Source organism: Echeneis naucrates, chromosome 1, assembly GCF_900963305.1.
Source record: "Echeneis naucrates chromosome 1, fEcheNa1.1, whole genome shotgun sequence".
NCBI lineage: Eukaryota > Metazoa > Chordata > Actinopteri > Carangiformes > Echeneidae > Echeneis > Echeneis naucrates.
The window spans coordinates 21,250,283-21,277,473 of record NC_042511.1 but is presented as its reverse complement, the minus strand read 5'-3'; the positions used below and the strand labels follow the sequence as shown (position 1 = coordinate 21,277,473).

The following is a 27,191-nucleotide window of genomic DNA, read 5'->3' as shown; positions in this document are numbered from 1 at the left end:
ATGAATGAATTAATTAATGAATGAATATTAATATGGCAAGTGCTAACTTCCAGAGGGAGTGGAGGGGCTTGGGCATGAGCCATTGACTTTTGTTTAGGCCACTTTTTACATGAAAAAGTCTTTTATCTAAAAACATTTCATTTCTAAAGTTCCGATTAGACCATACATAATGACATGATTGTTGATACATGCCTGAATACAGCTGTTCTAATTTCTGCAGCACTGATGGCACCATTTTATGGAGGGAAATTCAGACTGAAGCATATAGACTAAAAGCCCCCAACCCCAATCAAGATCCGGAAAGAACCGAACTGGATTTAAAATGTACCCGTAATGATCGTTCCCAGCTCCGTCTGCAGGCTGATCTGCTGTCCCTGACGCGCTGTGACTTCACTCGGAGGAGGAGATGGAGGAATGATGAAGAGGATGATGAAGATGAGGAGGAGGAGGGAAGAGGACGCCGCAGCTGCGCGCTGCTCTCTCACCGTCTCCTCTCGTTCTGTCGGCGGGCGTCGGGCTGCATTAACCCCGGAGGGATGGAGCCAGCGGGCGCGTACGGCGCCGGGAAGGCCGGGACCCTCGCCTTCGACCCGGTAGCATTCTTCACGCATCCCCGGACCATCCTCAGGCTGCTGTCGTGGGTAAGTCGGCCTCCTCTGCAGTGTGTCGGTGATCATCGCCGGAGGGGCCTACCTGTCCCCCCACCCCCCTCTCTCCCATTCATATTCTCTTTGTATCGTTGAGTCCCTCTCCCCTGATTTCATCAGTTCAGGTTTGGATTTACAGAAATCACCAGTTTCATTTCTGGCTCCAAGCTCTGCTGTGATCATCATCTCAGAAATGATTTTATTGATGCAGCTACAGCAGCAGAGGCTGGTCTTTATGTGTTTATCTGGAAGGGGGGCTCGTTGTGTCTGGGATGAGCTGCTGTGGAAGCTTTAGATTGAAATGCCCCCAATCAGACAATAACACATCTCAGTGATGCTGTGCAGCTGTGAGTCACCACACAGTGTTTAATGTGCACTGAGAGAACCAGCAGCAATTTTGTTTTAAAGGAGAAAATGGCAAGTTAACAGATGCACATCAAGCACATCTGACTGTGTCTCCTAATTCAGTTCAATTGGATTTGTCAGGAGAGATTTGCCATTTGTTTTTGAAACAAAGCAGTCTAAGTGTCATAAACAGAGAGACACAAGGAGGCACTTCAGATAAGAAAATCAGATATTTCAAATGTGACAAGGCTTTGTATTTAACAGTGTTTCATGGACATAGCTCTACAATGAATAGCTGTAAATAGACATTAGAGCTGACATTAGAGCTGAAACTAATGTTTATTTTCTTCATGTATTTCCCTGATATTTTCTCAATTTATTTTTAGCTCGATGAAATAGCAAAAATTGTTTGGTTTGTGAAGGAATATTTTTTTTTTCTTTTTACATGAGATGAACAAAAGCAGCAAAACTTAGTTATCAAGTATCTAATAGTTTCATTAGTTTCATTTATTATCAATTCATCTGCTAATTATTTCCGCTCTAATAGAGAAACCTATAATGTTTCCATTTTTGTTTTGCATACAGTCCTTCACTGTAATTTATTCTGCAGGTGTTTTACATGTCATACATTTTTTAGAGTTCCATGTACCATTTTCAGGACCTGAGTTACAAAATGTCTTAAAAGGATCAGTTCACCCGAAGTGCTCATATCTCCCAGTGGTCAGATAGCTGGGCTTTGTTTACTGTCCTTGGTCCATGACCATGAAGCAAATGCAGTTATAGTTTAGGGCAAATCAGAATAACTGACTGGGCAATGTGAGAAACCCCTTTAGTGTGACAATTATTTTGGGCTAATTTGATTGACTACAAATAGTTTTGAGTGATTTACAACATTAAAGAACAATATACAGGAATATGAAAAGTGACTGCTCCTGAACCTATGCAGGATTATTACATCGACCTCCTGTTAAAATATAACTGACTGGGCAATGTGAGAAACCCCTTTAGTGTGACAATTATTTGGGGCTAATTTGATTGACTACAAATAGTTTTGGGTGATTTACAACATTAAAGAACAATATACAGGAATATGAAAAGTGACTGCTCCTGAACCTATGCAGGATTATTACATCGACCTTCTGTTAAAATATAATAGTAATACCTTTAAAAGAGTTTTTTGTTTGTTTGTGCATTGACTGTGTGCCATGCTGCATGTTACTCGCATGTTACTAAAACTTTAGCTTCATAGCAAAAACTTCACATGGTAGCTTTTATATTTCAGCCGGCACGCTGATTTTATTAAAAAGTAACATTTTGCCCAGTGAAATTTAAAATCTCCATTTCACCACACGAACAGAGATTCATAACTACTTGTTCTGCAGCATCACCAGTTTATTTTTCAGGTCTGTGCACAGCTACATATATATCACTGACAGGTGAAACAGGTGATGTTACGTTAGTTTTTTTTTTTTGGTTTTTTTTCTAACTCAGGTGAACTAAAATCTCTGACATGATTATTAAAGAGAAACATATTTGACACAGTCTCTCATTCAGACTCACAGCACCATCGTTTGTCCTGCTGAGTGTGTTTGTGTGGCATGTATGAGGAATGAAAGGCATTCATACACCAGTGTGAGTTCATTCTCCTTTACCTGTCAGATAATAAACCAGCCTGTGTGTTTTCCCCTGCAGGTTTTCTCCATAGTGGTGTTCAGCTGCATCGTGAATGAGGGCTACATCAACATCGGCAGCGAACGTCTGCTCTGCGTCTTCAACAACAACGCTGATGCCTGTAACTACGGTGTTACTGTCGGTGTGGCCTGTTTCCTTGGCAGCATCTGTTTCATGATCCTGGACGTTTACTTCCCAACTATCAGCAGCATCAGGGACAGGAGACGTGCCGTCCTGCTGGACCTCGTCTTTTCTGGTACAACCAAACAAGCATCACAGACTCATAACATCAAATAGCAAAACCGTATATGAGATGCATTAAATACTGAAAGAGGTAAAGCAAATCCAGTAAAATTAAAAAACAAAAATTTACAATATCAATACCATGAAGCCAATGAGCTTATCCTAAATGGCTCTGTTTAACAGTAAGAAAAGCTGCATGAAATCACAAACGAAGATTCATAATTACATTATGGTTTTATGTGTTTATATGTCCTGACATCCGTCAGCCTTTTAGTTTTCATGGATCCATGATGTATACTGAATTGATGGCTACTAAAGGTTTTTCAAATGATTAACCATACCCAGGGAATATGAAAATTCAAAATAAGATATTCTCTGCCTAGTCGAATTGTCCTCCACATAATTTTTCTCAGTTTAACATAAATTTCACATTTTGGCCATATTTCTAAACCTGATTTGATGTTTCAGTTAAAATGTGAATACGCTTAACCCCACTGCTCTGACGTTTAATTCTCCACTACATTTTTAAGATAACAGTAAGATCTTAAAGAAAAGTTGATTAACTTATAAATTTGCCTGCAGGACACCCGTGATTGTGATCAAATGTATTTCCCCTGATATTATTAAATTTAACTGAATTGACTGGATTATAACTTTGGTGATCCCCTGACTTTCCCTCTGGTGCCATTATGAGGTTGGCAGTTGTGATTTTGAGTGAAAACGATTTGATTACTTACCATTAAATTTGGTTCAGATCACTGACTGGATAAAAACTCACTCCTCTGGTTTCTAAAAGAAGCCAGATTGTCGAGAAGCTTTTGAGAAAATCAACCAACATCTCAGTGAATATTTTTCCCAAAGATTATAGTCTCAGTCAGTAGTTTCAAGCCTTTTACAATGAAGCGTTATGTTTTTCTTTTAAATTCCAATTGTTTTATATAATTATGAAAATACACCAGATGTCTGTCAGGACTAAAGGTTTAACAGCCCCCTCCTCCCTCCTCCAGGCCTCGCCAGCTTCCTGTGGTTTGTGGGCTTCTGTTTTCTGGCTAATCAGTGGCAGGCAACCTCTCCAGACGAGCTGCCATTGGCCCAAGGCTCTGATGCTGCCAGAGCCACCATCGCTTTCTGCTTCTTCTCCATCCTCACCTGGGTCTGTATTCTTATAACTGTGTGGACACCTGCCTTCTGTCTGTGTATATATTCATGTGTGTCTGTCTTCATCGTTAATTATTTGTCAATTATTATCATCATCATGAGTGTGTATATGTTTCAGGGTTATCAGTGTCTGCTGGCTATGGAAATAGTTAAGAGCATTTCCTTCATGGAGGACAAGCAGAGGCTGCTACTTAGGACACCCCACTACGGTCTCTTTAGTCACACACAATCACACACCTGAATCAAGGCATTCAGGCAGATGCGCCCTTAAGCACCCTGTCATAGTGTTTGATTAGACAGATTAACACTGGGCACGATGATTGATACTGATACCACAGCATAGAAAAAGAAATATTTGTATCATATCGATCTCTACAGTTAAATGGGATCTGAATGCTTAAAATCATATGATATACTGAAATTGATGCTAGATGCGATGAGCTTCGAGCCAATGCCAAAAACTCCTGCGGTAAATTATTCCAAAAATCTTCTGTAGAGAATTGATAGCATGTGACAAAATATGAAATACGCTTTCTTTAGACTTTGTGCACTTTTTGTGGCAGTCTACCAGTTTTACAGATTAAGTGAAAACGTTCGTTCAGTGTCTATATTCTGAGAAAATGTCCTGAAGGACATCACTTTTGTTAATTTGGTCTGGGCTTTGAATGGGTTCACCAAGCAGGGAGGCTGAAATGTACAGATGCATTATGGGAAATGGAGGATGCAGCATTTTTGGAGTTTGATATATACTTTACTCAAAGTCAGAGATACATTCGTCTCTGTGCTGATGAATTATGAGTCCAGCTTCATAGAAGTACAATCCTAAATTGCTTTTAAGAGTACATTCCAGGTGGGGGTCACGGCCATTCTTCTGTCCTCCTCTCCCGTTTGCGTCACTGCACTTCCACCCAAAATGTGCAAATGCGCACTTTTCTAATGCAGGAACAGGAAGTTATCAAAACATGGTGTAACTGTTCTCCATTCACTTTGGAGACAGGTTTCTGGAGCTTAATCTCTGCTCAGATGGATAATAACAACTGCAGTTTCAAGGTCAATGCACTCTAGCCCTGCTGATTATAATTGGCTAAGCAGATGTGTTGTGATACTACATCAAATGCAACAACAGTAATCACCATTGAGCCATAGAGAAAAAAATATATATTCTTACACAGTTCACACACAGTTCTTAAAAAGCTGCACTGTGGTACCACCTGATTAAAGTGGTGGTGGTTGGATTTCTTTTTTTCTTTTTTTTTGGTAACACTAGCACGTGAAGGGTTAGGGTTAGTACTCCAGTACTCGTACTGGAGTACAGCACATTAGTAAATTAATTTCATTTATTTTTGCTCATGTCCACTACAAACTGAATGGTGTTAAACAAATTTTTCCCTCTGGCTCTTCAACATTAGTCTGCAGTGAGAAAGTGTCAAACAGTAATCAGCGTTTGTAATGATAACAAATCTGTTGAACTAACAGCCTTTGCTAACATCCATATTTATGTGTGTGTGTTACTAACAGGCCGTACTGACGCTGAGCGCACTGCGACGCTTCTTAACCGGCAGCAACTCAAATTTGTTCACATGGCAACACCTGGAGCCCGCTCCTGGCAATGCTCGAGCTACACCATACCCCATCGCCAACGGCGCTACCATAGTAACCACCAACCCCTATCAAGCCCCACCCTTCACTGAAACCCTGGACCCCCAGAAACTTACACAGCAGAGACCCATGGCTCCGGCCTTCTAGAGACAGATAAAGAAAGAGACGGTGTAAGTTGTACAACACGGCACGAACAACTTCCCACCTCGCTCTTTAGTTGCTTTCCCATCCTCTCCTGGGATGGGCAAGATTCTGCGTCACGTGATGTATGATCCATTTTCACCATGGCAACTGCTGGCTCAGCTTAGTTTGTTGTAATTCTCTCTATCTCTGTGTCAAGAATATCGTATGCACTCACACCTGGAGATATATATATATATATATATATATATATATATATGCACCTGGAAGGACACACAAATAGACACACACACACACACACCTTGACTGCATGTTCATATGGTGAGATTAACATAGATGTAGATCAGTGATGATGCTCCATCTGCCTTATTAAAGAACACAAGGTCTTTAAATATGAAGGACAGTGATGAAGCTCCATTTATCTGCTTCTGTTTGTCAGTCTTACCAATCACAAGCTGCTGTGCGAACATGTGGCTTCCCATTGGCTGAAATTGAGACAGTCAGTCTGACCAATAGATGGAAAACTAGCAAGGGTGGCCAGAAATTGGTACATTTTCTTGGCAGGAAAATAAAAGCAGGACAACTTAATGCATTCTGAATGCTATAGTGTTTCAGTGTGAAATATTCATGTGATTAAATATTTTATTGTGATATGCTGGAATGGTATAATGAAATATGAAAAATAAAATCTATCTACCGCCACAACTGTCAGAGCTGTGAGTCGGCATTCTTCCATGTTTTCTTTAAATAATGTGCCTTCTGCTTCATGCAAAGTGAAAATCAGTTCAGACTATGACCATCTATTGAATCCAAGATCCCAGGATGTGTTTGGCATATTAATCAACAGCTGCTGCAAGACAATAATTAGATAGTGTACTCAAGTTTTGTTGAATTCATTAGCAGCAGGCAGCAGCTGGGTGCTAGCTTTATTTTTAGATTAAACAGCTCATGCTGAAGGACCTCAGCCACTCCTGCCGAAATCTTTTCATAGAGAGGGAAAAGACAGATTTAGAAGCAACGAGTCAAATGAAAGTCAGAAAGGAAGTGGTTTTATTCCAGCACTGTCTGTTCATTTTACTGCAGGTGAGCTCCCTGTATATGACTCCCTGCTTCCAACATTATGTAATATTATGAACATTTGCATCATCCAGAGTCACCATCATCATTCTGTAACACTAATGTCATCGCCCGTTCTCATCATCACCAGCACAAGCAAATAAAATGACATTCAAAAATGTAGAAATTGACCTTTGCATTTCTCATATCATCGTTACTCTGTTAATAAAATATAATCTTAGCCTTTTTCTACAAAGTTTACATGCTGTTTTCACCTGAATAAGCCCTTCTTTACATCTGCTTCAGGGTACATTTCACTCCCCTGCACCCCATTATCCAGAATAATCTCTGCAAACTTCCAGCAACACATATGCCGGTTCTGTCTGCAAAAAGCTGGGGACAAGCTAACACTGCAGACCTGCAATCACATGCCTCACACTCACCTGCATCTGAACTACCTCTACCCTGAGAATACTAAGACAGAGAAAAAGCATCGTGGAGGGCAAGTAAGAAAACGAAGCAATCTGAATGGGTGGGATCAGGAAAAAGCGAGGTAGAGACTACTAAAGCCTAGGTCACACTACAGGATTTAAACTCAGGCTATTACCAAAATAGGTCAGATTCAGGCATTGGAGGACAATCCTAGAAAAATTAACGAGATACCAAACCTTTTTTTAAGACTGTGATTTGAGGATAATCAAGCATCATCCAGTGGCAGTTTACTGTAGGTCAAGAGGTCCAAAAAATTCGACCCAGAAGCCATATTTAACAGCTAAAAACTTGAGCTTCATTAAATACAAGATTATAATTTTTCTCTGCTTTAACCAAACAGCTGTGCAATTGTTATTAATTAATTAATTAATAAATTTTTTTGGAATAATATTTCTTTTATAAAATGCCAGTCTTGCACCCACCGACTGAAATGTACAATTAAAAATTAAGCTACAGTATTTCACAAATGATAGATTTTTTTTAAGTTTATCATTTAAAAATCGTTGTCTTTTGTAAACATAAACTGTGAATCCTTCACCACAGAGCAAGAAATGCAGGACTTTACTCTGCAGTAAACAACCCTGGTAAATCAGACAACTGTTGTAAGACAGAGTTAAATGCTGTAAGTGATTATTCAAGAGTAGCAACAATTTTCTTTGTCAAAGATTGTTGTGAATTTTTTAAATTTGATGACATCAAACAATGTTTAAGCAATAAATTAACAAAATTAAAAGCAGATTCATTGATAGTAATCATCATTTGTCGTCCCTAGCTGTGTTATCTCCTGGTTTAATTATGTGCATGAGCAGATCAGTCAATAACACAGTCTCTGTGGCACCTTCAGTTTAATTTTGTCTTGTACTCTGACCTAGGCTTGAGGTGAAAGATTAAGGATGAGAGTGAGGGCAGAAGAAGCGCAAGCAAGGGAGAGTTAGTATTTGGGTAAATATCACTGAGAGTGACTACTGTGTATGAACTAAAGCTAGGACTATGATAGAAGAAAAGGAAACATCCCCTCATGTGCATCTTATGTGCAAATAGCACAAAGGGGGTAAAAGTCTTTGAAGACATACACACTCATACATACACAGTCTCAAAGAGTTTCATCTCAAACACCCTGTGAAAATCCTGCGATTGGATGGGACAAGGCGAGGGGCATGGCCTGAAACAGGAAACGGGTATCTTTCCTGTTTTGGACTGCGACTCCCACCCCTCTCCTGTGCTCCAGTAGCACATTACCTCCTCTTTAGAGAGTATTTAATCCATCCATTCATCACCGGGTCTGTTTACTCGTCCACAGAGCTCCCTTCAGCCTGATTAGGAGATTGGGTGGTGGCATCAAATGACAGAGTCCGCCTTCTCAGGTCAACACTGCTGTCCATCAGCTGAGTTGCCATAGTAATTGGTTCCTCCCCCGGTGGTGGGCTCATCCTCTGCTTCCTGTTCCTGCCCGAAACCGGGGACACCGATTGGCTGAGGCGGTTCCTTTGCTCCCCAGGACTCGGAGTTAGGTGTCTACTTTTGTGTGATCCTGGAGGACATGACATGTGCAAGTGACTGTGAACAGAACTATTAATACGACTGACTTCCTCGTCAGCATCGTCTGACTGGGGGCCAGGGTCAGAGATTGGTCCAGGACTGGCAGCTCTGGAGCTACAGAGTGGAGCTGATAGGGTGGAATCACTGCTGGGGACCTTCAGACTGGACAGGCTCTCCGGGCTGGAAGGCCTCTTCTTGACATCTGTTTCTGGCTGCAAGCTGCAGATGGACTGCTCAGGTACATGATCTTGTTTGCTGGTTTCACTGTGGCTCCGGCTGTGGCCCCTGCATGAGATGACCCTCTGAGGGTGTGCATATTTCAGTGTGTGCACACTGGACGACCGCTGGCGTGGTGGCGTGGAAGAGGCAACAGACACAGTGAGGTGAGGCTCTGCCAGATTGTCGGCTGAACCGCTCTGGTCCAGAGAGTCAGAGCGCACGGCCTCCTGCAGACACAGCACATGCACAAACACACAAAAACACAGTGTTAATAGCAATTGCTTGGACAGCTGAAGAACAGAGAATTGGGGAATGAAATTTGAAGAAAAAGAGCAGCCCACCTGTCTCCGTAACTGTCTGCTTGCAGTGTGTAAAAATGCTGGTCTCTTCAGAACCGAACCCTCTGGGACGTAGGAGGGACTCAGCTTGTATTTGTCCAAACTGTCTTCAGGACTGAGCCAATGAGAGGAGTGTCTGCTGGCACTGTTGGTGGGACTCAGTCTAAGTGACGGATGTCTGTCTATACTGTGGCTGGACCTAAGTTTAGGCCTCTCTGTCTGATGTTCTTGATTCAACCTGTATCCGTCGATACTGTGAGCAGAGCTGAGTCTGTGTCTGTTTATCCGACGGGCTGGGCTGAACTTGTATCCATCTATGCTGTGAGCCGAGTTAAGTCTGTGTCTGTCAATTCTGTGAGCGGGGCTGAACCTGTATCCCTCTATACTGTCAGCTGGATTCAGCCTGTGCGGGGGGTGTCTGTCGATGCTCTGCGAGGTGCTGAGGCGGATCATCGGCCTTGAGCTGCGTCCAGATCTGAGTGAAGCGTGGCTGATGGTGGGCAGAGCTCCTGGAACCTGTAGCAGAGAGCCGCCACCACTGGAGCCCAGAGATGACATGGAGCCTTGAGAACATAATGCAACAAGAAAAAAAAAACAAAAAACAAAAAAACACACGGATGAAAGGATAACAACATAATAAGGTAAAGTATTTCTAAATTAGAACCAGAAACTGTTTACTGGCAAAGTACATACTGGGGATCTGACTCAGTTACACAGCTAAGGGGACTTCAGACGATGGACAGATCTGAGAGAGCTGAAAATTCATAGGTACATACATACACGTACAAATTATGTACTTAAATTCTATTATAAAAATGTTTGTATTAAAATGCATATTTTTCTGGACTCTGGAATCTAATCTGAGTCAACAATTAACTGATCCTAGTGACAAGTGCGGTTTGTGTACAGAAAGCCTGATATGCAGCAGCTTATTTCTTCGAGCCCTAAACTTCTATTTTTGTCCAACCAATAAATAAGCCTCAGTGTCGCAGTGACATGTTCCATCATTATGGCAAAAATGGGCACTGGAGTTTAGCTCGAGTCCATCCCGCCTACACTGTCCTGCTGCTGTTTATAGTAATAAGGGCACCAAATGTCTGTTAATCCATGACTGGAAATGGACCCCAATAAAAATACACTTGTTTTTTAATTCAGTTATTATTGAGTAAAAATGTAAAAAATACAGAGCCCCTCTGTTTAAGGGCATATTTTAACAAATTATAGGTATGACCTTTGAAAATGAATTGTCATTATTGGAATAGCTGAGCTAGTCTCAACAGCATAGACAGAGTGGGTACATTTCAAGCTGTTTGTAAAATATTGAGAGATTGACTAGACCATTGTTATTTAATGGAGTTTGCTGAAAATATATAAGAATATACTCCTGAGTAAATTCACTGCACTGATATCTCTAGTCTTATCAACCATTCACACACATTTGTACAGCACTTTCTATCTATAAATTGATTATTTCTACCTTATACATTGATTGGAACAGCCACCAGAGGCAATCTAGACTTCAGTCTCTTGCCCAAGGGCATATTGACAGGCCAAGTGGAGGAGCCGGGGATCAGACCAGGACTTTTTGATTAGCGGATGGCCCACATTACTTCCTAAACCACTGCTGCCCCAAATCAATAGTGGAGGGTGTGAGCTTTCCTGCCCTTTATTCCATCTCTGTAACTTGTTCTTTTTTAGAATTTGTTTTATTTTGGTTTGAGTTTAAATTCAAAACTCACTGAAAGACCAAAAATTGGATAGGGCCAGGAGCTGTGGAAGAAAAAGCGTTGCTACAGTATTTTGCAGACATTTGCCAGGTGTCAATAATTTTTCAGTTATTATTCAAAAAATATCTTCCTCTTTTGGGACTATAATAACTGTGCCACTCACACCAGCACATCATACCTCAGCCTTCTTCTAAGATATTCATGAAAGCAATAATCTTTACAGGAATCAGTTAGTGGTTATAGCTCAGCAGAAAGTGAAAAATGTATTTTATTAGCTATAAATAGGTGAAGTACCTGAGTAGCTGTAGCCGGAGTAGGCCTCATGGCCGGCGGGAGAATAAGGGGAACATCTGAGTGGCTGAGTGTAGCTGTCGCTGGGGAGAGACAGCATGCGTCCCATACTCAGCAGGTTGCCATGGGAACACCCCTCATCCTCAAACTGCACCTGCCATATGTGATCATCATCACCGCTTTCATTGTTATTGTTGTCTCTCCCCCACCCCCCTTCCCTTCTACACATGCAGGAACAAGAAGCATACGTTACCTGAGCAGGTGTATCTCCGACTGGTCCCAGGTCTCCACTCAAAGAGGCAGCGCTGAGTCGACGGTTGGCCTCCTCCCTCACCCTCATCTCCTCCCTCGCTCTCATTTCCTCCCTCTCCCTCTTCTCCTCCATCTCCTCCAGCTGGGCCTCCTTGTTGCTCTCCTCCAGGTGCTTCATTAGAACAGCTACGACAACGTTGACCAGCACAAACTGAGCCGTCAGGACAAAGGTGACAAAGTAAACAGGGGAGATAAAGGGCAGGTAGGTGAGGCAGTGGCGGTCCTGGGGTCGACACTCACGCAGGGTGTCCTGGAAAACACGAATAAGAGAGAATAGAGGGGAGACAGAATAAAGATTATGAACCAATGAGAAAAACTCATTTGAGTCAAAGGGATTAAGGGGATTTTCAGGTCTATTCACTCAGAACAGTGTACTTGCTCTCCACTCCATCAGGGGGAGATGTTGATCTGAGCCTGGAAGGACCTTCAGACTGTCACTGAAGAATAAAACACTTTCTTATCCCTTTAACATCAGCAGCTCTTGGTCTGTCATAAAAACAGTAATCTGTTCCCTGTTTAATGCATAACCGGTGCATTGAGACACACAGATATGTGCATACTCAAACATGGACGTTTCTATCTATCCATCTTCTTAAAAGCTCCCAAAAAGCAGAGCAGAGAAAGAGAAATAACCTTCATAATCCCATTCCAGTTGTCCCCGGTGGACACCCTGAAGAGCGTGAGGAAAGCCATGCCAAAGTTGTCGAAGGTGGCATGACGACTAAGACCCTCACATGGGTTCTCGTCTGAACACTCTGAAACAGGATGAAATGGGTGTTAGAGGTGGTAAGTGTGGAAAGGAAGTTGAAGGGGGAAAAGAAAGAGAATTGATCTGAGATTAGAGCACTGAAGGGAACACTGCTTCTAAATTGACATAATTCATGTATGTACCACAACAAAATTAATTAATATTACATAATCTGCTATCTCTCCACCTGAGAAACACACACACACACACACACACACACACGCATCTGCAAATCAGCACCAATTCAAATGCATGCAAAAACACACACACTTACGTGCTTTCACACACATGCATGCATGTACACGCACACACATACACACTAACCCAGTTTTCCAAAGAGCTCAACTCCCAGAGCTGCATAGATGAAGAACAGCAACATGAAGAGCAGCCCCAGATTCCCCACCTAGACAGACGTATTACACGCACACACAGATATATGCAGTGAATGATACACAGAAAAAGAAGACATGTACAGTTTACATCAAGAGAGACGCAAACATGCAAACAGATAGAAAGAAGCCATAGACACAGACTGCTAAGCCTTACTGCACTGATCTTTCTTACTTCTTATAACTAATAGGTGGCATCATGATATCTGGAGTTGAATCATGTCTCAAATCTGAGAGATAGAGGTGCACTTTCATAGCCTGGAACCACTTCTCATGAAACAAGCCTGTTTACTGCCATTGCAAAGCATTTCACAATTAGAAATGCCTAATTAGATGATGGATAGACCTACTGATGAGACACAGGGGGAAAAAGCGCTTGGACACCACTGCAGAGTCCTTTCTTCAATCCCTCAGAGTGATGTGTCACTTCAAAGGGAGAAAATACCCAGCACTGCCGTCATAGTAGTGTGTATTTTGCTGCACTACAGATTCATAGTGGCTGGAAGACCTGCACAACACCTTTGATATTGCCCTTTAAAATCTAGCAGTCAAAAATAATTTTGCTGAAGTTCCAAAGCAGGACTTTGCCTGAAAGAGTCCATTAAAGTGTGTTTATTTCTGTTTACCGTTCACATACCCTACCTGTCCATTTCTCTCTGTACTTGTTCATCTCTCATAGGACCCCCCTGGGTGTTTGGGGTCCAGAGCTGAACAAGCTCTCATCTCAGCCATCATCAATCATTGCTCATACATTTCATTTTTAACAAGAGTCTTCGGACAGTCAAACAGCCAGGTTGACAGGAGTTTACCTTGTTTAATTGTGCTAGCATGCTAACATTTTCTAATGAGCAATCAACACAAAGTAAAATCTCATGATATCCCGGGGGACAACAGTAGAGTAAATCACTGAAGTCAGTTAGGACACAGTAGTCCACCTAGTAGAGGAGGTATTTTAGTCTGGACCAAAGTGGTGGACTGACCAATCAAAGGGAAAGGCCACCTGTCAAAAACCAGGCCTCATAAATCACGCTGTCCACTGCACATCATCCAGAAATCCTATTGTTTTAGCAACCAAACATCAAAACACAAGCAAAAAATGAGGCTGTTGTTACTGATACTAGTATCACAAATGCCTAGAACAGTGAATCTGGTATCAGCGAGCACACCAGTCTGTGCAGCAATTCACTAAGGTGTAATTTATCTATGAACTATATTTTCCCACCAAAGTACAATGGCAGTTTCCACATAAATCAAATTCTTCTGTCTGGTCTTAAATGTATCGGGAATATTTTACACTCTCTCGTCAATAAAGGTCCCACCAATAAGGCAACCTGAGCAGTGCACTCTTTTATGTATAAAAGATGACACATCCGTGCTGGGTTAGTAGTACACAGCTTGGGGTATTTAACGAGTACTAAGTATCGGCTGATGTGCAAGTTTTGTTTTCAAAATTGGTATCAAGAAGGAAAAGTTTGTATCTCAGCAAATCTACTGTGACAACTTGACAAGGATTTAAACCCCTGCCTCAAAAGACAAGGCACTCCTGTGTGGTGTCATTGCGTATGATAATATTTCAGACTGCACTTTCATATTTTATCTTCTCACAGATAACAAGCAGCTTAAGAATTGCACCAAAGCAGCTGTAATGTTATGATGTCATAAAGCTGTGATTTTTTTTACTGGTAATTTATCAGCCACACTGATGAATTAAAGAAGCAGCAGTAGACATGAGGATGTCTTTGTGTTTGTTTAGTGGTTATTTGGTGTCAGTAGGTTAACACAGCTGGCTAGCTTGGGAAATCAGTAATGTTGGTACATCCTGCGGGAGGCGGTCAGTGCCAGGCTTCATAAGTCACTATGTAAAAAAAGCTGTCTGCATTTCATCAGATCTGAAATCAAGACTAGCGCTGTTCTACCGCATCAGTGCTGCGTCTCACCTGAGGCAGAGCTTGCATCACTGTGTCCAACAGAGCTCGCATTCCTGTAGCCATCTTCAACAGCTTCAGAACTGAAACATCGTCATGTGTCAGCTCTCATCAGCCACATCTCATCATGTTTGTTTGTGCATTTCTGTGTTTGTGTGTCAGACTGTGCAAGTACCTCGGGTGATCCTCAGGACTCGCATGATGCGTATGATGGTAGGGTTGATAGGCAGGGATGCACTCAGATCTATTTCCTCTAATGTGATTCCCATGATGGACAACAACACAATTGCAAGGTCCAGCTGGTTCCACCTTAATGCATAAACACACACGTACAATTTCACATTTTCTAAAGGGGGGTGGAGCACGTTTCAGTTTCTTTGTGTTCATGTTGGGGCATGAATACCTCTCTTTGAAAAAGCGGCGAAGGCCAAAAGCAATGAGTTTGAGAATGGCCTCAATGACAAAGACCACAGTGAAGACGTAATTGCAGTACTTCAGTATCTCTTCCAGGTACTGCAGGACACAGAGACACAGGCACACACACTTCAACAATCTGGTGTAGCTGCACTGTCCCGTCACACTCCACTTCATTACTATGGTTCTGGGACGGTGGGAAAAAGATGTTGCCATGGTTACCTGAGGCTGGTTGTAATGCTCCATGCTCATGGTGAGCAGATTTGTGAAGATAATAATGGTGATGAAGAGATCCATATAGTGGCTGGTGCACACGCTGTGGATGGATCGACGCAATGGGGAGTAGTCAGCGTAATATGGCTTCTCCTGGGCCCCTGCATCACACATGCACGCAAACACACACCAACATACACACACAGTCGTTAAAATGCTTCTAAAAGAAAAAATATGGCATGAGCTATGAAGTCACTGACTAAGTGGATGCCAAGTCGCGCACTGTGCTGTGCGTGAGTTTGCACAGACAAAAAGTGCCACCTCAGGAATTCAACCCTACACACACACACAAACACACACACTCCAAGGCACCTCAAGGTGTCTTTGGGAAGAAACAATCGCTGCCTGCTGCCAGACAGTTAACTGACTAAGAGGAGAGCACTACTAGAGATTACACTGCAGGGAGAGAGAGAAGGACAGAGGTAGAGCAAGAGTGAGTGTGAGTGTAATACAGGCAGAAATTATGCATCTACTCATCCAGTGTGCATGCAGAAAAAAAAACTTTAGTTTAACATTACATTTTTGGTAAATGGCCAAAAGTACATGGATGTCCTTGTCTTTTATGTTTATTCTGGGGCTGTTTTACATCATTAGGATTGGGTCTAATGCAATGTGGAAATGGAGACAGGACTATTAATGTCAATAAAAATGGGCATTCGTGTACATTAATGGCAGAAACAATAGGGTGACTGCTACACATAAGCTAAGTGAGAGCCTCTTGTCATTGGCAGAGTGGACACTGACACACCAACTGAAATGGCAGAGGATTGTCTCTGGCAGCGTTGTGTAGACAGAGTGGCTGAATAGGAGAACATTTCTGCGGCCAGGTTCCAAAATGTTGGGTAAAGCTTTCACATGAGAGCAGAGTCCACTGTAGGAGCAGATTAAGAACCATGGCTTTGGATTGACACACAGGGATGAGTCTGCATACGTCTGGCCATGCACTGTAACTCTGCCACCCCTGCCCCCTCAAGCATCCTCACTTCTCCTCCTCTTTTCCAGCCGCCTCTGTCGTTTCTCCTCCCTCAGCCGTGCCTCCTCCTCTTCCTGTTGCTGGCGACACTTGTGAAAGTTTTCCACCACCACGCCCACAAACATGTTGAGCACAAAGAAGCTGACGATGAGGAGGAAAGAGATGAAGAAAAGCAGCATCCAGGGGTTGTTGTTCCGTATTGGCTACAGTAGGAGAGGAGAGGAGGTGGGGAGGTAGCACAGGGACAAAAAGGAAAAAAGAGGTGAACCAACAGAGTGACGAAAGAGAACAAGGAGGGGCGAGGAAGAGGAGAGAGTATAAATAAAGAAGACAATGTAAGTCCTGAGTCAGCAGTGAAACTGCCAGTCCTGTCAACTTGCATTTATTCATCCTTCTGCCTTTTCTCTTTCCTTCTCTTTGCCTTCTCTCCTGAAATATTTCCCCGATCTGCTTGAAACTAACAAGATCAAATAGAGCCTGAGAAAGAAAAGAACAGGAACTAAACTCAGTGAAATGCAATCTACACTGGCTAAATGGTTTCTGCGTCTCCTTGATGTTCATTGTTTTCTCCACACATCCTGTTTCTTCCTGTTTGTGTGTGTGTATGTGCTAGTTCACCTGCTGATCCACTCCGACAGCATCCAGGCCATCATACATGATGCTGACCCAGCCGTCCTTACACGACAGCACGAATAGTGACATCAGTGCCTGGAAGAGCGAGGCACATGAAAACCGACGTCATGCTATCAATCAGTTTATAAGAGCAGGTGTCAGTGATGGATGTGTGAGTGTGTAAGTGCGTCTGTGTGCAACAAACCTGTCCCAGGTTGTCAAAGTTATATTTCCTTCGATCCCAGCGGTATCCTGCCTCCAGACACTGGCTTTTATTGGTGATGTTGCTCACATCATGGCCATTGCAGTAGAAGAACTTCCCCTTGAACAGCTGCAGTAACAGACAGATGTGTGAACACATGAATGCACACAAGAACACTGTAACCTCAAGGTAACATAAAAAAAACTTTGTAGAGCCGAGATAGGATTAATGTATTCATGTACAATAAATTAGTCAGCAAGTGCTTTCAGGCCTACTGTATGTTACAGCTAAAATATCCCAGCACCATCTGGTCCAGCCTGCCTTACAGTCATTACAAGCTCTGAAACACTCCAGCATGGGGTGCTCTAATTAGAGGATAATCTTGTGTTTTTGACAAATATGTTAGAGTGTTAATATTAGCTCTGGCATCCATCAAGCACAATTTTCTGTGCAGGCTTTAAATCTCACATCTAAAAAAGGGAAAGTAGAAGAAAGAGGAGAGAACTTTATGATTGAGCAAAAAATCCAATTGGAAAAACTAATTTTGCAAAGCAGTTTCCTTTTTCCTTTCCGCATGATAGTTGCACGCAATATGTATAAAAGATTTGACCAACTCTACCGAATCTTAATTTAAGGGATTTTTTTGGAATGTCAGGGATTTAAGAGGTAAAACTTTTCATTTCAAGAAAAGCAATTATGAGCAACCCCCCCATAAAATTGTGTTGCGGAAACATTTTTCCAAATTGGGATCCATCAGATTTATCACAAGGTGTTAAGGAATCACTGTTGTAAATTTTTTAAATCTATAACCATAACAAAAAACTATATCTGTTTTTATCAAATAGATAATGTTGCTGTTTGGCTATATATATACACATACATACATATATTGATGAAATCATAAAAAATAATGAAAAAAGGCATTAATCAATTAATTGGATAAAATCAGATTTAAAAAAAAAAAACTCTACCCAAAATACATTATCAGCAAATCCCCCTGTAGCTGAACTCCTGGTGCATAATCAGAAGCTCATTTGCATTTTCTTCCAATTTTTCTTTTCACTTTTCATTACCTGGAGCATTTTCTGAGCTCTGCCTTGTTAATTTTAAAGCATGGTGATCAGGGTTTTCTTGCAGCAGAAAAAAAACAACAAGCTTTAGATGTTTGGCAACATTAAACAGTGGCAATGAGTTTGAACTGCACATATTTCAAGAGAAGTCAGTAAAAAGTCAAAAAGTCTTCTTATCTTGAGCAAGCAGTTAATGAACGGGGAATTTACAGCATAAATAACTACCTGCACTCCTAATATTCCAAAAACAATGAAAAAAGCACAGCAGATGAGGACAATGTTCCCAATGGGTCTGAGAGATGTGATCAGAGTCTCCACCACCAGTTTCAGACCTGGAGCTCGACTTATCACCCTGCAGCACACACAAAGAGTCACACATAAATGCACACCAGATAATTTCAATTGAATTAACATGAGAGAAGATCTCCCCCCCACCTACCTGAGAGGTCGCAGAGTGCGAAGGAGACGAAGCACACGGAGGATGCCTAAGATTCGATTACCACCTGCTGACGCTATGGACACGAGGATGTCCACCAGCGACACAAACACCAGCAGCCCGTCTAATATATTCCAGCTGCTCTGGAGGTACACACCATTTCCAAAGTACAGGCCCATGGCCACAACCTTATCAAACAGAGACACACAGAAACAGCCAAATTAACCAAAATAATAAAAGCGTCAAATGAGACAGAAAGTAATTCTGAATGACAACCTGGAAGAAAATGACTTTGGGGTGAAGTGCTTGTTCAGAAAAGACGATTGCAGTTACCTTGATCATCATTTCACCCACGAAGATCACAGTGAAGATGTAATTGGACCCACTTAGGAACACCCGTTCCTGTCACAGACGTACATGCATGTGAGAGCGTGCATGGACACTAATAGAGAAACACATTTTAAAGGTTGTGTGTCTCAGTAGCTTAAGCTTTGATTTTGGACTCCAACTATTGGCCTCTTATATAATGGGTTGGGCAGCACAGCGGCATAGTGGTTAGCACTGTTGCCCCACGATAAGAAGGTCCTGGGTTCGGTTCGGTTTCCAGCCTGGGGCCTTTCTGAGTGGAGTTTGTCCAAAGACATCAAATTTAGTTTAATTAGTGATTGTCCGTAGGTCTGAGTGTGAGTGGTTGTTGGTCTCTGTCTGTTTCTGTGTGTTGGCCCTGTGATGGACTTTCCAGGGTGTACCCCGTCCTTGCCCAATTTCAGCTGGGATTGGCTCCAGCAGCCCCCGTGACCCAGAAAGAGTTTAGAGGTAGATGAATGAATGAATGAATGAATACAATGGGTCAAAAAAATCTATTAGAGCTGCAGCAGAAACATAATAGAAACATGGGAGCAGCGCGTGTCATTATCATAACTGTTCTTCCCTCAGCTACAAATATAAAAACTCACACTGTTGTCAACAGCTTGCATTGTGCTGTTTGTGATCCATATTTGTAAGGACTGATTTCAGTTTAAGGGTCAGGCCTGAGTGGTCAAGGCTAGATTTAGATTTAGTTTAAAGTGAGGCAGGTTTATTGGTACATGATCTCTTCACAAGTAAAGACACAATGAAGATGAAAAAATATCAAATTAGACATAAGCAGCAGTCACTCAAGGTTAAGCATGTTTGTACAACACCAGTGAAACACATGAATGCACGTGTGTGCTACCATGCTGTTGGGTTGTATGTCTGGTCTCTCCAGGGCAATAGTGATACAATTAAGGAAGATGAAGAGGAGAACGATGTGGTCGAACATCTTATGACTTACAACCCGCTGACACCACAACCTGAAACTATAAGAAAGACACAACAGGAAAGGAAGAGCATCATAATCATCGTCATCATCCCACTTCTTCACCCACATCACCGTCATTGCCTAATTTTTCAGAATTATGATGGAAAGTTCACATTCTGCTGTTTTAATTGATAAAAAGTAAAAATAATTACAGCTAACCCTCAGTTGTGGTTTAAGCCACCTAGACAACTCAGAAAAGCATTGAGGGCTGTGTGCATGCACACGTGTGTGCGTGTACCCATTTTGTGGAGAGAACAAATAGAGGGACCACTCTTCATGCTCCAGGCACCACTGAGGCTCATATGGCTCCAGCATCTTCTTCAGCTTCTTACATAAACTCTGTAAGGAACACACGAGCACCCAAACACAATCACATAGACACACACACACACATTTGCAAATGACATGCTTAAATACACATTTAAATGAAATATTGTATTTTTCACTTTGTGAGCTCATCACCTAAATTATTCTCCTGTGAATTACTATTGATGATCCCGTACTGTATATCAGCACATGGGCATAAATCTTGCAATGCAGCTCAGGTTTTTGAAATAATGTTCCCAGTCTGTTCTCATAAATTAGATTCAGCTAATGAAATATTACATCAGTGTCACTGGGTCACTGTGGTTGCAATTTATGTCTTTGCATGATAATTAACAGCAGTTTTTGAACTTGCCAAAAAAAAAAAAGTTCTTATATTAACTTGCTTTGGCAAAAAATATCAGAATGAGGACATCATCAAGATGATTGTTTCTTGGAACATAAACATAAATATACATAATATCTGCAAATATTAATATGTATATATATATATATATATATATCAAATGGCAAGAGGTTTTCATTCACCTCTTCGGTCTCTTCCTCCTCCTGATCACTGAGGTAATGTGTTGTCAGGGGAGCTTCGTCATAGCAGCTGTCAGGGACGTGAAAGGTGGTGCCGTTGCAGTCGGACAGGTGAAGCATGGGCACCTGCAGGTACTCAGGCTGGTCCAGAGACTGTTCCCTGCTGCTCAGGTTGGAGCTGGTGCGTGTTTCAGACAAAAGGGACTCCATCTCTCCCGACTGGCTCTTCCTGTGAAGGCTGGGGGCTCGACCGATGCTAGTCCAGCTGGAGCGACGGCTCTCTGGCCCGCTGTCCCACAGAGACTGTGTAGACACCTGTAGATAACAGGAGTGTCTAGTTATATTTCTGAATGTAGTAACAAATTCAGAGGCACACTGTGGAGTTTTGACAGCTGCTTGTGTTGTGGAGCAATGGTTTTATGAATGGGTCCCTGTTTGGTTTTTAATTTTAATTTTTAAGTCTTTAAATTCAAGATGTCCACGGTCAATAAGCTTCCACTATGTCATTTTCTACCCAAATTACAGGGAAAAGCAGGTGGACTTGGAAATAAAAGCCTACTGACCCCTTTTGCACTGCCAGTTGTGGTTGGCTGCAAACACATCTTTTACATTTCATCACCAATTGTTGCTGCGGTGTCAGAGCCTTTAAGTGAGAAAGATTATTCACTGACTGTGTTTTTAAAACGAAGAAGAGCACCATGCCGTCAGGTGATAGGTCTGTCTACATTGTCTGAAATGTTTAACAGAATGCAAAGAGGCAAAAACCTTTGTGTTTACTAATGCTGACTGGAACCAGAGGCAATAAATGCAGAGGGATTCGTAATGTTTTCTACTGCCAAAAAAATCTGACTTTAGTGGGTCTTAGCTGGTTCTCTGACAGTGGAAAAGGGGCATAGTTCAGATTCTCATCTTGAACCAGATTGTTAAACTCCAGTGTTCGAAGACAATGCATCCCTAATGATTGCAGAGGGCAAATGCATAATGCATGTTTGAGTTCTTCAAATTGTTGGACCAAAACTGATACGGACCTGTGGAAAACCTATCCGAATATGCATTCATTAATTTTCAAAGCTGTCCAATTCAAATGAAGGACATGCTGAAATAGCCTTCATTCAAAATACAGTGCACCAAAACAAACCCTAATAGAGAGGGAACAGTAACACTGACAATGGCATGATGTGCCACCAATTAACAACCAGCGGCGGTTGAAAAGAGTAATTTTTCCCAGCACTGCACAGGTTTAGCTTTCTGTCACACCTCAAAAAACATATTTTCCTTCTGTCATGATTCTGACTCACTCCATGATCTGAGCTGATAGTAAGTTTGCTTGGATGCACTCAGGTATTATGGTATGTCTGCAAAGAAAGTGCTTCAGCCATGTGTTACAGTCGTCCATCTCACGCATGTCAGACAAAAGAGATACTCTCTTATTTTAATCTGTCACACTGGTAGTCTAATAGGTGGCATTTGACTTGCACCCGCAACCATAAAAGGGAGTTTTTATGCTTCAGGTCTGCTTCTCTCTATTTTACTCTTGTAACCGCAGTGTTGGAGTGTTGCACTTTGGTTATTTTTCAAAATACAGGTGACCTATGACTCGGTGCAGCGCCTGAACACCTTCTGTGAAGAAACATGCAGAGCACTGAGGGTGCTGCTGCCTTTCTACCAGGCTGCTCATGTTGCACTAACTGTGCAGACATGGTGTTAGATATAATGACACAGATCTGAGCCCCAAGGCAAAACATAAAGATTGGATCTAGCCCAACTCTTGTGCTGGGTCAGTTCTCGGTTATCAGGAAGACAGTGGAGAGCAAGATCCTCCAGCACAAATGAAGGAGATTCTAACACAATTTAGTTGAGATTAAACCATCATCAGTTACCTGCACATCAAACTGCCCAATGTACCTTGCATTTACCTCAAATATGTGATATCAGTGATATCAGGGTTATTTTACTCAGCTGATCTAACTGTGGGAGGTAAAAAAATAAAATTATAAATGGACTGTATGGGGGGAGAAAACGCATCCATGTAATTTTTTAGGTCTTGAGAATACACTGATAGTTTATAAAGGTGACAAGACAATGCGTCCCAGACTCACCGGTGACCTCTGCTCGAGGCTGTTCACATCTGTGGAAGTGCCACTCGGTCGCCGTAACTGGACGGAGTTTATTATGGGTGTGGCTGCAGTGTGTGTAATGACTGGCATTGTTGGAGGGAGAGGTGGGGGCATGGAGGCCTTTGGGTTCAGGAGACCATTGGGGCTCAGCATCATGGCTTGGATCTTGAGTTCTGTACATACAAATACACAAGCAGCATTTTTTGTTTTGTATTTCTTAGTGTTTCTTAATATTGTATCAGTTATGATCATAGTTTTAACTACCACTGAAGACACAGATGTCATGTCCTCTCATAGATTTTTGTTCTGGGAATTTGTGGCACTAGAGAGCAGTTCATATCTTATAATTTAAGGATGCGCATTCTGAAATGTAAAAATGTATATTTTTCAGATTGTCTGTTGTATGAAAAGCAATATTCACATAAAATTGCACAAATAAATGAAAAAAATAATAAATGAACAAAACAGAATGAACTGAATCTTAGAAAGCAGCTTTTAAATCAGCAACAGAGAACTTTTACAAATTTGCACTTGATTTTAAAAAGATTTTTACAGGAATATAAATGGATATATAATAAAAAATATATCAACATTTTTGGATTCATACAAAATTATGTGATATTAAAAGAGGGTGTTTGACATTTAAACAGGAAAACCATCACATATATCAAGTGTGACTGGTAAAAGTTCAAACATGAAATTAGTCTGTAAATTGGAACTGATTATATTACTGCTTCTGTTTGTTCTCGCTCTAAAATAATTTTGGTTGAACATATTTTAAAAACCTGCTATATGACCGGTTGTGTCTTATGCTGTATACCCAGAGACAAATGGTAAAGGTTGAATGTCTTCTACTTTAACTACAAAAAAAAAAAAAAAAAGTTTTGATGAAACAAAATTGTGTGTTGAAAGAGCTACTTGCATGCTTTCTCTTGTTCCAAATAAGGATTTTTGGCAGTTGCAGGTTGTGGTGATTCTCACCTGACAAGTGTGTTGCTACTTGGGCTCATTAGTATGATAACTATGATAACACTGCACAAAGTGGAGACAGCTCTTCTCTAAAGCAATTGTGATGGTGAAAGCACAATGTTTGTTTCAGCTTGTTAATGCTATAGTGGCTATTTAGCATTAGCAAAACTCAAAAATTGTTCCTTTGAGGTGTGTTCATGTTTCTACAGCCAGTTTTAAATTGATATAAGGGTCTGTACCTGCAGCATATAACTCTCTCAACTTTTCCTCATCCTCACAAGAGAGTGATTGTCTCTCATCATCTGATTCAGATCTGTTGGCATCACCCTAAACACACACAGAAAACACATCATATCATGACCATCTTCATCATTATAATCAGCACCTTTCTTTTATTACTGCATGTTGACTGTTGAAAATGAAAAATACGAGGGAGTGGAGCGGGAAAGACAGAGTTGAGGAGGCAGACGGGTGGAGGGGATCTCCAGTATTCTCCAGTTGAGTTATGTGCATGGCTTTGGCAGCGATCTCCTGTAGTCACGCCAATAAAGCTTTACTGAATTTAATTAAAATTCACGCCAGAAAGATGGAAGCAGACGGCTTTGGCAAAGGGTATCTTAGTGTGTGCGTGTGTGTGTGTGTTTGTGCTTGTGTGACACAGAGGAAGAGAGAGAGAGCAAGTGCTTTCTGATGCTGGAGATAAAAGATGAAAACTAAACAACAAAAGCTCACCAGCTGTGAATGGCAGGCAATATCAAACACAACCCTACCCTGGAGAGCATTGCATGTACATGTGTGTGAGTGTTAGCGAGAAAGAAAGATAGAGAAAAAAAGGCGATGGAGATACAGGAAGAGGAAGAATAACTGACAAAGAGAGGGAAAAACGTGATGGCTAAAGAGAGACAGGGGAGAAACCCCACATACAGGATGGTGGAGATTATTTTGTAGGGAGCTTTGGTATCATCAGCACAACAGACCTCAATTAGTCTCATTCCCTATCCCCTGACCTCTAAGCAGCTCAAGTAAAACTGTGTCTTTGCCCTTACTTCAGCTTGAAAGCCCTCAACCAAAATGGCCACTAGCAAGTTGAAGAGGACGTAGTTGCCAAAAGTCATGAGGGCGACAAAATAGAGAGCAGCCAATGGCGTTGTGGAGGCCATCCCGTTATAGAGAACCGCATTCCAGTCCTCCTGGGTGAGGATCTGCAGATGGGGGGGGGGACATCATACGGAGTCACATCACACACAAATGGACCAGACAGGCAACATAGAAAGCTAAAAGTTGTTCAGAGTACAATAATGAAATTGTAAGAGCTGATTCTTCCTTTAATATCTCATCGTCAGTTGAGCAGTAATGATGCTCATCAGTGTTAAATGAGCTCATGTGGAGTGTGTGTTTCATTACCCTGCTTCCCCCTCAGCCTGTGAAGCGTATCTTACCTGCCCCCTGGGAGAGGTTTTTATATTTTGCTGAAAACTCGAGTTGTGATCACTCCCAAACTGGAGCAAATGAAATAAGTGAGAATATTGTCAGGACTAATGCCAGTGACAGCAGCAGCTGCTGTTTAGATCTCATCACAATTCATTTAAAAATACAATTCACCAGAGGGGAGGGCAGGGTACTACATTAACTATTCCCGATGAATTTAATATATTTGCGTGCTTGTACACATCTGCTTGAATTTGTGTGTTTGTCTAACCTGAAACACAGTGACAGTTGCCCAGAGTAGAGAGTCAAAGTTTTTTCTGTCAGGTAAAGTGTCTCCACTGTCTTGTCGTAAACCGAATTTACAGCCAAACAGATGCATCCCCAAGATACTGCAACACACACACACACAAACAAAGCACTGAAAAAATACATTGTTTTCATTTCATGGTAATTTAATATGGATAATGTGCAAGAAGATGCAGTAATGCTGCCTGTGTTTTTTACAAAAGCTCATAAAACATGCAGAAATACCACCTGCAACAGTGTAAGAAAAAGGTCAGTAGTTGATCATTTTTGTATGGAATAATCAGCATAAGTAAAGCTGAGAAAACATTTTAGGCCTGTGGTGTTGCACTTGGAGAAAAAGAAAATATACTGTACCTGAATATGAATATAAAGAGCATTAGCAACATGCAGAACGTAGCCACATTGTCCATCGTCTTCATCAGCACCACCAGCTGCCTTCTCAGGGCAGGGAGGAACCGGACCAGCTTCAAAACTCTCAGCAGACGGAAGGTGCGCAGCACTGATAAGCCTCCCTCTGCCTCCCCTACAATCTCACACACACTAAAGCACACACAGATGGCAAGCAGATTATGAACATAAAGTTAAATTCCCATTAAAAGAAAACAACTTAACCTACTTAACCTCAGCTGTAAGTATTTTTTAAGTATGCAAAAAAAAAAAAAAAAAAACATCTTCCTAGGTGAAGCGCGTCTTAACTCAACCAAGAAAACAGGCCAGTACAGAAGGTGAGAGCAGCATTCACTGGCATAGTAAACAAGCAGAGCCTTAAAACATAGATACATAATTTAGTTTGTTGTACTACATAATGGAGGATAATGGAAGATACAGGCTGCCTGTACCAGAGTGTAACCACTTGGCTTCAGTGTCAGAACCAACATCACTTTTGGACAGTTTGGAAGTTGTGACTGCAGTGCTGGCTTGTGACAAGGACTTTCAGATTACAACAGGAAGATTTAACGACAGAAATATGAAGGCAAACCCAACCTGATGATGACAATGATGCTGTCGAAGCCGTTGTACGGGTTCTTGTAGTAGCCAAACAGCCCGAGGGCCATGAGCTTCAGCAGCATTTCCAGGCTGAAGAGGCTTGTGAACACCATGTTACTGATCTCCAAAATATCTGTCAGCTCCTGGGGCTGAGGAGGTAAGACGATTGTGGAGAGAGAAGAGGGAAAGATTGATGCACAGAGACAGAGAGGCACAGAAGAAAATAAACAAATAAACAGAGACAGACTGACTGACAGAGTGGAAGGCTGTAAACTCAGTATGTCAGGAATTTCTAAAATGCCATATTCAAAACAACGGTGATTGTTTATGTGGATAAAGTCTTCAAATAAAGAGGAAGCCTGACCCAGAATTT

At 41.7% G+C, this 27,191-nt stretch overlaps 2 protein-coding genes across 2 annotated transcripts in view; one reads left to right on the top strand and one right to left on the bottom strand.

The window, feature by feature from the left end:
- The first annotated feature begins 536 nt into the window (after window positions 1-536).
- Window positions 537-5,810, top strand: LOC115047969 (synaptogyrin-3-like). Its single transcript, XM_029509242.1, has 4 exons — window positions 537-641; window positions 2,685-2,919; window positions 3,914-4,059; window positions 5,583-5,810. The coding sequence occupies exons 1-4, from the start codon at window positions 537-539 to the stop codon at window positions 5,808-5,810; spliced, it is 714 nt and encodes a 237-aa protein (XP_029365102.1).
- Window positions 5,811-8,638: 2,828 nt separating this feature from the next.
- Window positions 8,639-27,191, bottom strand: part of LOC115042868 (voltage-dependent T-type calcium channel subunit alpha-1I-like) — a 29,269-nt gene continuing 10,716 nt past the window's right edge. Inside the window, exons 9-33 of the mRNA XM_029501096.1 lie at window positions 26,816-26,967; window positions 26,186-26,371; window positions 25,797-25,914; window positions 25,144-25,299; window positions 24,337-24,424; window positions 23,111-23,301; window positions 21,015-21,326; window positions 20,401-20,501; window positions 20,037-20,160; window positions 19,154-19,222; window positions 18,824-19,008; window positions 18,610-18,736; window positions 17,318-17,443; window positions 17,119-17,208; window positions 16,511-16,703; window positions 15,477-15,628; window positions 15,244-15,353; window positions 15,016-15,149; window positions 14,853-14,923; window positions 12,851-12,929; window positions 12,412-12,533; window positions 11,720-12,028; window positions 11,470-11,620; window positions 9,452-10,011; window positions 8,639-9,337 (exon numbers count right to left, since the gene is read on the bottom strand). Of these exons, the coding sequence (XP_029356956.1) occupies window positions 8,639-9,337; window positions 9,452-10,011; window positions 11,470-11,620; window positions 11,720-12,028; window positions 12,412-12,533; window positions 12,851-12,929; window positions 14,853-14,923; window positions 15,016-15,149; window positions 15,244-15,353; window positions 15,477-15,628; window positions 16,511-16,703; window positions 17,119-17,208; window positions 17,318-17,443; window positions 18,610-18,736; window positions 18,824-19,008; window positions 19,154-19,222; window positions 20,037-20,160; window positions 20,401-20,501; window positions 21,015-21,326; window positions 23,111-23,301; window positions 24,337-24,424; window positions 25,144-25,299; window positions 25,797-25,914; window positions 26,186-26,371; window positions 26,816-26,967 (4,605 nt within the window). The remainder of the gene's footprint in view (window positions 9,338-9,451; window positions 10,012-11,469; window positions 11,621-11,719; window positions 12,029-12,411; window positions 12,534-12,850; window positions 12,930-14,852; window positions 14,924-15,015; window positions 15,150-15,243; window positions 15,354-15,476; window positions 15,629-16,510; window positions 16,704-17,118; window positions 17,209-17,317; window positions 17,444-18,609; window positions 18,737-18,823; window positions 19,009-19,153; window positions 19,223-20,036; window positions 20,161-20,400; window positions 20,502-21,014; window positions 21,327-23,110; window positions 23,302-24,336; window positions 24,425-25,143; window positions 25,300-25,796; window positions 25,915-26,185; window positions 26,372-26,815; window positions 26,968-27,191) is intronic.